This window comes from Diadema antillarum, unplaced genomic scaffold (assembly GCF_040938485.1).
Source record: "Diadema antillarum isolate AM-2024a unplaced genomic scaffold, OU_Dant_1.0 seq00000439_RagTag, whole genome shotgun sequence".
In the NCBI taxonomy this organism is placed as follows: Eukaryota; Metazoa; Echinodermata; class Echinoidea; order Diadematoida; family Diadematidae; genus Diadema; species Diadema antillarum.
In genome coordinates, this window is record NW_027271415.1 from 139,515 (window position 1) to 151,034 (window position 11,520).

Genomic DNA, 11,520 nt, shown 5'->3' on the forward strand with positions numbered 1-11,520 from the left:
CGTTCATTCAATTTTCTCCATTGTTGTGAGCATATAAAGCAATCCCCAAAACTGTGTGTTAACATAGCCATAAATCTGAGATTGCCAATGGTTCTAACCGTAGAAGTACCGTAAGTCTTGAAAGTACTATACTTATGGTATTGCTGTATGTAACAGTTTTCTGCATACAAAGTGTGAACCATAGTAAAAGACTGACTATAAGCTTGAGATTAAATCTTTTTTTTTCCTGTGATGTATAGAAACATGTGACTCCTATCAAAGGCTAACAAATCATGCATCTTGCATTTTTAACTGCACATTTTACAAATTTTGACTTTGAGCAGATTTTAGATATTAGCATAGTCAAGATCAACCAAGAAGAGTATTAATATGAAGGATGAAAATATAAGTTTTTATCACTCAGAAGAAATTGTAACAATCCTAATATGATTGTGGTTTTTTTTTAAATAACATACACAGAATCATGCTATCATCAGAAAATCATATATTTTATAATTGCAATAAATCGAGCAGTTTTGTGATAAAGCACTTCTGATCAGTTTGTGTGGTCTGTTCTGTAAGTTGAATTCTGAGATTGCGAGAATGTGTATGCCCAGAAGTTCTGGGGTAGCAGCATCTGTAACGTGAGTGATATAGGAGTTGGCTGTAATGAATTGAGTAAAATGGAATGAACAGAATGTGAGGGGTTTCATAAAAATTAGACTTAAAAAAAAAGAGAAGTTATGGAATTTTACAGCTTCCGATGTTTTCACACAGCTGGGATATTGGTTGCAATCTTATAATACTGTAAACTAGAAGTGTTCATGTCATTTTGATTTCGGGAATTTCGCCAGAGCCAAGATTCGCAAAATTAAAATGCACATGAAAGTTCCTGTCTACACTGTATGCATTGAATGCCAGTGGCAGTGTGCGAAAATTTCATGCTGAGAACATTTCTTACTGTACAGTATTCAAATTGGCCAAAGGTGATGATGTTATTGCGTCACAAATCTCTCATTGAACTCTACACATATCACCACTAAATTTCCTCTCTTTTTTTCTTTTTGTTTTTGGACATGAAATTAATTATGGCAAGATTTATCCACAATCAAAAGGTTGCAGATGCAAAGTCATCAATATCAGTTACTGGGGTTATGACAGTAGTGTGCATGCACATTGAGCACTCTACAGAGTGGATTTTGCCATATATAAGTCATATGTTATGATGATGATGATGATGATGATGATGATGATGATTATCATCATCATCATTATCAAAATCATTAATATAATTTTTATTATCAGTACTATTTTTATTATTACTATTAATATTACTATTATTGCTACTTCTACTACTACTACTATTATCAGTATTATCATTATCATTATTTTGAGTAGCAACCAACAGGAGAGTTGTGAGGTCATAATTCATTTTCTCTTCTAATTTGTGTCAAAATATGTGAAACGTTTAGATTTCATAACTTTCCTATTTCACATCTGATTTTTACAACACTTTTATTATTCCATATACCTGATGGGACACTATACTATACTTATTAAAGTTAATGCGAATAATATTTGATAGAAGAAAAGTTTCAGCATGAGCATGACATTGTTTGTCAGTGCTACGTTTGCAGTGCCGTTTTGAACTCAATGGCCTGAATTCACGAAGGTGGTACAAAAACATGGTTTGGACAAAAACCATGGAGCGCCAAGTGTCACATGTAATATTTCTTTACGAAATTGGTCATTTCGTCGACAAAATGACCGTTTTGTAAACAAAATGTTCCTTTAGTTACAAAATGTTGTCATTTCGTTACAAAATGATCATTAATTTTCATCGACGAAATGACTGATTTTGTAACGAAATATTCCATGCGACACTTGGCACTCCATGGTTTTTGTCCGTGGTTTAAACCATGGTTTCATTTGTACCACCTTCGTGAATTTGGGCCAATGTGACAGAAGAATCCAGAGAATAGGAAAAAGATATTTATTTGAATCCTGTTTAATATTTGATAATAAAAGTATAACTATTACGACGGACTAGATATGGAACAGTTTACAAAATTTATTATATGACCTTGGTGCAGAGTAAATATAATATCTGGTGATGGTTCTTCTTTCTTTATTTAAAGCAAAACAAACAAATCCATAACAAAAGCATGAATTAAGCTGAAGATAAGATCAATGTATGACAATGTTTGAAGAGTAAAGTTGTTAATACAGTATTCATCGCATAATCGGGCATCTGATAATCGGGAACCTCGCTTAAATGACATACGCTTCCCAGAAACATTTCCAATGCATGTTGTTTTCACTGGATAATCGGGCGGGGACCTCTGATAAACGAGACAATTTTTCTTCAAGCGATCTATGATTTTGTTAATATTTTACTCAAAAAATCTACCAAAATGCCACAACAATATTTCAAAGATTCCCTATCAGTTGTCGTTTACATCGAACTTACAAAGCAAGCTTCGGACTGATGTGTTTTGACCTCCGTCCATCCAGTACACGTACATGCATAGCCATGAAAGCGCAGTATATAAGTATCCATGCCATTGCGAAACACATGCTTTCGCGAACATTCTTCTCCCTTACATAAGCAAAGCCATGTGCTCGCTTGCAATTCTTACTCACATCCAATAAAAAACATGCCTCGCTCACACAGCTCAGTCACAGTAGGTATGTGGTGTCTAAAGCCCTTGATCATACTTTGCCTGGCAATTTTCACGTAACTAGGCCTATCATGTTTTTTTAATATTTTAATACTTTGTCAAATTATTTCATTCTGTAATGATTTTCATTCTTACTTTTTAGTCACAGTACATAATATTTGAAACACTTTATCATACCTGCCAATTTTTGCATGATTATCATGTTTTGTCAACATTTTATTCAATAATTTCAGTATCTATGTTTTTCTTAATCTCTTCAGGCCGCCAAATTTTATTATCATGCCACTGAAAAAAGAAAATGAAATTTGATTATTTGGATGGCCTGAACTGGCATCTCTCTCTCTCTCTCTCTTCATATATATATATATATATATATATATATATATATATATATATATATATGTATATATATATATATATATATATATATATATATATATATATATATATATATATATATATATATGTATATATATATATATATACATATATATATATATATATACATATATATATATATATATATGTATATATATATATATATATGTATATTATATATATATATATATACATATATATATATATATATACATATATATATATATATATATGTATATATATATATATATATATATATATGTATATATATATGTATATATATATATGTATACATATATATATATATATATATATATATATATATATATATATATATATATATATAAAGATTTAAGACATACATGTAATTATAGAAATGTATCATGCTGTCAATACCAACTGTTTGTATGGAGAACTGGGCTCCTTGCCCTTTGTCGCATGATTTTTAATCAAAATGATGTGACAATGTGCGGAAAGCCCGAAAACTTCACATTTACACATCATAAAGATTAGACTGGTACGCGTAAAGAAGAAGAAGAAAAAAGAAAAGAAAACTAGATCTGTTGTCTTTGGGACAGGATACATATATGGTATAAGTTTGACATTGATAGGCAATGCACTTTCTGAGCTAACCTCTGAACAACTTTTGTCCAGAAATAAAGAAAGAAAGAAAGAAAGAAAGAAAGAATCCGTACAGATACAATAGGTGATCCGAGAGGATTCTCGGATCACCTAATAAAAAAAAAGAAGGTACCCCAAAAGCAAAAAGATGTGGCAGCGGTGGGATTCGAACCCACGCCATCGAAATGACTGGTGCCTTAAACCAGCGCCTTAGACCGCTCGGCCACGCTACCTTATGCGAATTCCTGGGAACATATACTATATAATCTCTGAAGTGCATTAGCCTGCTCCTGTCTACATAATGGCTGCCTGCGGTCATGCTGCTATTAGTCCCATATATGCTAAAATTTGTTAGCAAGTATTCAATACTCAGTACACGTTTGTTGACTCCATTGACACCACATCATATCACACCACACTGCTGTAACTTGGTAGACTCGTATTACGTGTCTCTTGCTCTCTCTCTCTGCCATTCATTCGATTCTGCAGCCCAAAAGACTCTTACTTCTGTACTCCATGATGATGAGAAGGGCCGGATGCCTTCTTCTACGTCACAGACACTTTGCAACCTGTCAATATCCCCTTAATTGTGGGAACTTTCAGAGTAGCTACAGTTTAGAAAAATTATACCCGCAGAGTAATCCTGACGTTACGATACCACTGCGAGAATCGCATGAGGTAGGTGCTCAATGCTCTGGTCTAGCTACGTCTGGTCGGTGCCGAATCAATGACCGATGGCGATGAACGATGAATGTATCTTGCTGTAAAGTTGTAGGTTGATTTGTATTTGTTTTATCTGGAATGAAACTCTTATTGATTTTTAATTCATGCTAGCCTAGAATCTAGGCTGATTTGAGTGAGCAAGTGAAAGATTACTGATTAGAGATATTTGTCCCCATCCCCATCTGCTTCATGATCATTATGCCCCAGCCAGCTGCCAGTCAACCATTTGACAAATTTACCATAGAGTCTAGTCCGATTTGATCAATTTGACTCTTCAAGAGTCGAGTGTTTTCACAAGTAAAGTTTAACCAGTAAGGCTAGTCCAGTACATGCTAAGTAAAGTAATTTATGTTTACCTGGTCCTTGATGGTATTTAAATTTGTTAGTTGTAAATTTACTGACCGACGGGACTGTAAAATTTACTTTCCAAGAACAAGAAGAAGACAGGTCTAACACTAACAGTTAATTTACTGTAAACTTTAAAAGTGGATATTTTTTTTTTTTTTTTTTTTTGCGCTCAGCCAGGTATAAGGTGAACTTGGCATGTTTTTAATTCCCCATAATCAGTATGTTAACCATTTTAACTCCTGGAACATACGCCATCTATAAATATTCTTGTGCTTTTCTTTTCGCGCTAGCTGAGTTTTGGTTGTGCGAAATGCACAAAAATTTCCACTCTGCGAAAATTGTCACTTTTGCAGTAGGCCTAAATTACTTAGCTTGCATCCGTGCGTATTGAGTTAACTAACGTACACATTGTATTGTAGGGTAGTGTAGTCACAGTGTAGAGTGGTAATAGTGTAAATACCATTTCAAAATAAGTGGGGGACATAATAAGCTTTTCTCTCCCTTGTTATTGATGGTTCATGGATATTACAATTATGAATTATTACAATGAAAATACAAAGCTGATTTCAAAATCTGATGCAGAAAACAGATCTGTTTACACCATCTGTGCTGTATAACAGCTAGCACTGTAACAGAAGGTTGTTTGTGCACAGTGTTCACTCAACCAGACTACAAAAGTAATTATACACTTTTCCTCCCTTTCATTATCGTAGAATGCAGGTTCAAGTGGAAAATTTACAGGACACATCCCTGTGGGTAAGAAACATGTACAAATAATCTGGTTCTTCAAATTAAAGAGATGTGTAATATAACCAGTCAAATTGTCCCAGCTGCACATTTTGTCAGTCATAGTTTCTTGATTCACTATTGTTAAGCACTTTTTTTTAAAAGGTGTAACACTAATGGTAAATGAAATTTAGGCATCCTTTGAATACGATACCGGTACTGTCTTAACGCCAGAGTGTATGAATCTGTTGCTAAGATTAGTAAGTGTCTGCAATTTGGTATAGCTAGGATTAAATATAAATATGTGACCACAAGATGAATACAGTCGTAAATCACATAACTGCCATTAGTGATAATGTAAATTTGTATACTTGTACTTCAGATAACATGTATGCCTGTTTATGATGCTGTCCAAAGTAAGGGTTGTAAAATTAATACACGGAGGCGATGTCTGCATATTGGCCAATTTTCATTCCTCTGGTCAGAACAAGCAGTGATTCTTCTTTTGTTTTGTTTTTTGGTTTTTTTTTTTGGGGGGGGAACTTTGGCAATCATGAAGCATGCACTGAAGATTAATGCATACCACAAGATCATGACATATAAGACTAGCTTGCTGCAATACATTTAGATTTGTATCAATGCAAGAAATAGAGGGAGATCTACTCGTGTGATGTAGAAAACCTTACAGTATTGTGTGATAGTAAATTTAATGCAATACTGTATGTTGAATATACAGTCAACCTTCCTTAAGTCAACCTCGCATGAGTCAAATAATTGTCTAAGTCAAAGGTCTTTTCAAGTCCTCTTCTCTTTATATTCTATTGATTTTAATCCCTCATAAGTCTAATTTTCTCTATGTCAAAGCTACACATTGTATTTCTTCAGTCCAAATAGATTCGACTTAGGCAAGGTTGACTGTAGACCATTCCAGTATGATTCTGGTTCATCACCTACATTAATGCCTGTTCTATCTTTATATGACGCAAAGCTATCAATCCCAATAATGAAGGACAAAAGTAAATGCCATGCACCACAGTCACATCTTATACTAGTGCACATTATACCTGTATGTCTATGTAAATGAAAGGTGTAATGTACAAGAAACACATTGACCATCATTTTCCATATTGTGGCATCAGTGATCATAAAGTTGTCGAAAGCACCCTTTCATATTGTTAAGATTATCTTTGCTGTTTTATCATCATTAAAGTGAAAATTAGTATTGTCACATAGTTTTGATATCATCATCATGATTATTATTACTTTTCAATCTTTCCAGTGTTTGCCTTGAATTGTTTTTGTTTCACTTTATTATTGTTGTTGAATACAGACAGACTGTCAATCCGGTACAGCAGAAGTGGAGGACCAGGGGGCCAAAATGTCAATAAAGGTATGGATGCAAGTGGCACTATACTAAGTGGTAAATGTAGATCATGGAGAACTACAGGAAATGAATGGAACTTAGCCAGGAACATTTCTGCATCATACACCTAACCTTGTGCAGATTGAATGCATTTATGCCTTCAACTAAGGAGGAACATCTTGGTTACACTGATATTTTATCTTTTAATAGGAGGAAGTGGTTATATGCGAAGTCATCATAGAGAATGTTGTATGTTTCATGGTTTTTGTTGAAAAGTATGTATTGCAATTCACATGGTGCACTCATGCCAAATTTGTAAATGTCTGATTAGTGTCAATGATTAAATGTGTATCACAGTTTATCTGGTATACTGATGTTTGGCAGAATTTTTTATAACGCTAGGTTTCACCATGTTTGCTTTTTATCTACAAAATGGATATATTGAAAGTGTGTCTAGAAGAATATAGTGATGATTGTTTTAGGCTTGTTGGTCTTGGGAATAAACATGCACCATACAGACATTTAGTGTGGTTTAAATGGATTCATCTGGCTTATATTTTACCATTTCTACTTCACTTTCGTGCTCCAGTTGAATCCAAGGTCGATGTCAGGTTTGCAGTTTTGACGGCAGAGTGGTTACCGACAAAAGTGAGGGAAAAGCTAGGAGAACAGGTATTCAGTTCCTCATTTCAATACTTTCAACAGTGCATAGAATCATGAAGAACAAAAATTCAAACTTTTTTTCTTCAGAAACACAATGTTATCCACCGTACATAGTAATTTCATAATGACCTGTGTTGTAAGTTCTTATCCCTTGTGCTGGACCACTGTATAGTGTTTGTTGAATGTTACATTTAAAGATGTCTATGTAATTGAAAAATTGATCAACATTCGTTTCTGTATACGTAAATGCGGCAAATTTTCATAAATTGTTGGGTTGGGCCAATTTCATCAGACTTGTTGTGTATTTTATGGATGAGACTGTTCTGCATATATTTGAGGATCTCTCCAAAGGTTTGTTTTCTTATCGTTGCACTAATTCAGAGTGGTGCGAAATTTGTGAAAATTTCCAAACAAATTTGTTCTGCATTTTCAGTATATATTTTTGCCTGTATCAGTGAAGGCTGTATGGAAGATCTGCAAGCATTACCAAGGTTTGTTTTATTTATTTATTTTTTTTTTTTTCACATCGAACCTTACGTGAGCTGCATTTTTTAATACTCTCAGTAATATTTTACAATCGGTGGTACTGATCTAGCTTTTCTCATATCTCCGTATCTTAATCAGCAAAAGACGAGAATCAACAACAAAGGAGAGCTGATCGTGACCTCCGAGAGAACGAGGTCGAGGATACGCAATTTCAGCGACTGCCTCCAGAAGATCCGAGACATGATCGCAGAGGCCGAGCGAGAGCCCAAGCCGCCCAGTGAAAAAGACGAGGCTGTCAGGAGAATAAGGTCAGTGGTGCCATTATCATAATTGTTTACATGTACACTGTACAGCTGTATTTTCTCTTTGCTAACGTAAGTCACCATAAAGGATCACATTCTGCTTTCTCAGATGTGTGGAATGTTTTTCTGTCTTCTGAATGAGTGGTCAATTTCATCCACTCTGAGCCTATTTTCTGTCAGAGAACACTTCAAAATATTTTGCAAATTAGGGTAGTACTTCACCTTTATAGACAACCAAATTGCCAACATTTACCAACCTTAGCGACTTTTCTCTTGTGCTATTACAATGTTTCATATTAAGTGTCATCGTTAGTACAAATTTAAGATCGCAACTGCTGGTTGACATTTTTAACAAACGTGTCGGAAAAAGAAGCCAGTAGAATTTTCTTTGACCTTTTCCAACATGTTTGTTAAAAATGATGATCAGCAGTTGCGATCTTACTTATATACATTTGTACAGAGGGTGACAACTGATCATAAAAATCTGTCATGGTACATATTCACTCCTCTGAATGTGTTAATAATCTCTTTCTCTCTCTCAACTTTTCTCTTATCGCCATGACTACAGAGTGGAACGAATGAATCGCGAGCGTCTACGGGAGAAGAGATTACACTCTGCCACCAAACAAGATCGGCGCGTCTCAATCGACGACTGACTGACGCAGATAGATGTAGTGAGACAGACTCTAGGCAAAAGTGAATGACACAATGCGAACTGAAGTATTCCACCCGACGTGCTGGTTGGGAGATCGCATAGTCTTTGGGATTGAAATGTGGAAGATCAGACAACATGCGCCTCAGGTGGATCATGGGTAAAAAACCCGACAAAGCCAAACATGTCTACGTTATCTGCGGTGCAATGTCGGGATGACAGGAAAATCACAAGTGTGTGGTGATCTCCTGTTCTGGGCAGCTTGAATACAACGGAAGTAATGGTTTGATAAAGAGGTGACAAGTTTCTTGAATTCCCTACCACGGCAGATTTGCAGTCTTGCTTGTTAGAGCACAATGATGAAGGGGAGTTTGAGGCTATCCCGGTATCCTCTTTGTGGTAGAGACCACTGTTCTCTCCCCTTTCCCCACCCCCTGCCCCCATTTTTTTTTTAAAGAATCTTCTGCCTTCATCTAAATATCAAAATTTATCTTATCATCAACGTTGTGTATTGCTGGAAAGAGTGGTACAACAAGCATATTTTAAAGGTAGTAGAATAGAGTGGAAATATTACCGGTAAATCTACAGCTGCGGCTGGATCGAAACATCTATTACATAGGCACCGTTACCGTCAAACTTTACGGGTTCCTGCAGTCTCATTCAAGTCGTCTGTGATCTAGACATTGCAAGATCACCACCTGGACACAGAGCAGGTCTGTGATTCCTACATAGACTTGGTGTAGAGCTTCTGATGTGAATGTGATGTCATTAAGATATTCTTAAAGTAATAAATACATTGAAAATGCATATGAAAGGAATCCGGTTATTGTCATTGTCTGTGTACACAGGAGTCCTCATTGCTTTAATAGAAAATTTGCAAAGAAACTATTTAAGGTTAAGTATGTCCCATTAGTTTCGGTTTAGCTCTTTGGCTACACATCATGAAAGCATCCTCTTGAGACAAAACCATGCAAATACTTTGCAATATGGTGTGCATTCATGTTACAGCAAATGTGCATCATGTGTAAATTGCCATTTTCTACTAGGCTGGCTTTTTGTAGTTGAGCACAGAGAGTAGCTTTCAAGAGGAATCGACTGTACAAAGATCTCCTTTTGCTCACAATGTCCTTTGAATATCTGCTCTATGTGATTCATTAGTCATGGGTCTTGATCATGTGGGAGTATAATGTACATTTCATTCATGAAAGCCTACTCCTTAGTATGTGCACTGATGCGCTTGTACAGTTTTTGTTTGTGCGTATGCGTGTGTGTGTCTATGTCTGTCTGTTTGTCTGTGTGCACGTGTTTGTACTTGTGAACATTTGTGTGAGGCTGCGTTCACATGTCTTAAAGTATACAGTATTTGCTATTCGCTATTCGCTATTCGCTATTCGGGCACCCAGAACACCATCACCCGCACCGTCAACTCACCATCCCATGCAGTGAGGATTTCTTCCTCCTACATCCCAGCAAATCTTATTAACAATTTCTAAACTGCATCAGAATGTCAGTCTACATGTTTATTTTTGCTAAAGGGCAAATCCAGACCAAAATTGTCATTATTTCATAAACGAGAGACGGTATACGCTGCAAGAAAATCAAACAAGCTCGATTCCCACTGTGCTATACTATTCGCAGCTATTCGGTACTTTCGAATAGTGCCCTCCTATGTGAACCGGTGTTAGGAAATCCTATCGTTCGATTCAAGCTATTCGCGTGCCCTCGAAAACGAGCACCGAATACCCAAATAGTATACTTCTATGTGAACGCAGCCTAATGCCTTCACACATTTGAAAAAGGAATGTGCACTAGCTATCTGTGGACATTTGCCAACTTGGGACTGTCTACACCCGTGAAGTAGCTCCCCATCGAGGCTTTTCTTCTGGATAAAACTGCATTGTAGTGAAGTGGGACCACAACAGTAGGGATGTAGCAGTTCCACAGTGATGAACTTATTCTCTACAAAAGAAGTGTGAGAGATACGTGTCCACATGCTCTGAATTCAGGATTAGATGTGAAAGAAAAAATAGACCCATCCCCCACCCCCCCCCCAAAAAAAAATAACGAAATCACCACAAATAAGAAAGCACCAACAAAACATAAATAAATACACACACACACACTTACACACACACACACACACACACACACTTTACACATGAACAACTAAAGACAAGGTTGTGCAGGTCTGAACAAATGCATGTGTAACCATGTAATGTTTGCAGGTCTGACTAGATGCATGTGTGCTCATGTTTGCAGGTCTGAATGGATGCATGTGTGACCCTGTGTGCACAAAAATGTTTGCCTTGTTCCCTTCTCAAATACATGGCCAAAAGTGAATACTTATAATATGCATGTAGTAAAATTTTGAGTAAACTATGTACCAATCATCATAAGCAGATACAGGAGGTGGATTCTACAGAACAAAAGAACTACCAGTAGTGGTGGCCCACAGTTTTGTCATGATACAATATTTGCACCTTATTTCACAATATTTCACAACTGGCAAAGTTTATTTAAATTTGACAAACCTCAAAGATTCCAGGCCATGTCTGAAGTTTTAAATAAAACAATCCGGGACAACATTCTTTGAATATT

General features: G+C 35.9%; 1 protein-coding gene and 1 non-coding gene across 2 annotated transcripts; one reads left to right on the forward strand and one right to left on the reverse strand.

Moving 5' to 3' along the window:
- Positions 1–3,810: 3,810 nt before the first annotated feature.
- Trnal-aag (transfer RNA leucine (anticodon AAG)) lies at positions 3,811–3,892 on the reverse strand. Its single transcript has one exon. It is a non-coding gene; the product is annotated as a tRNA-Leu (tRNA).
- Positions 3,893–4,165: 273 nt separating this feature from the next.
- LOC139732585 (large ribosomal subunit protein mL62-like) lies at positions 4,166–9,213 on the forward strand. The gene is made up of 6 exons (XM_071643441.1): positions 4,166–4,337; positions 5,444–5,486; positions 6,787–6,846; positions 7,409–7,491; positions 8,107–8,276; positions 8,839–9,213. The coding sequence occupies exons 1-6, from the start codon at positions 4,176–4,178 to the stop codon at positions 8,924–8,926; spliced, it is 606 nt and encodes a 201-aa protein (XP_071499542.1). The 5' UTR covers positions 4,166–4,175; the 3' UTR covers positions 8,927–9,213.
- The last annotated feature ends 2,307 nt before the right edge of the window (positions 9,214–11,520 follow it).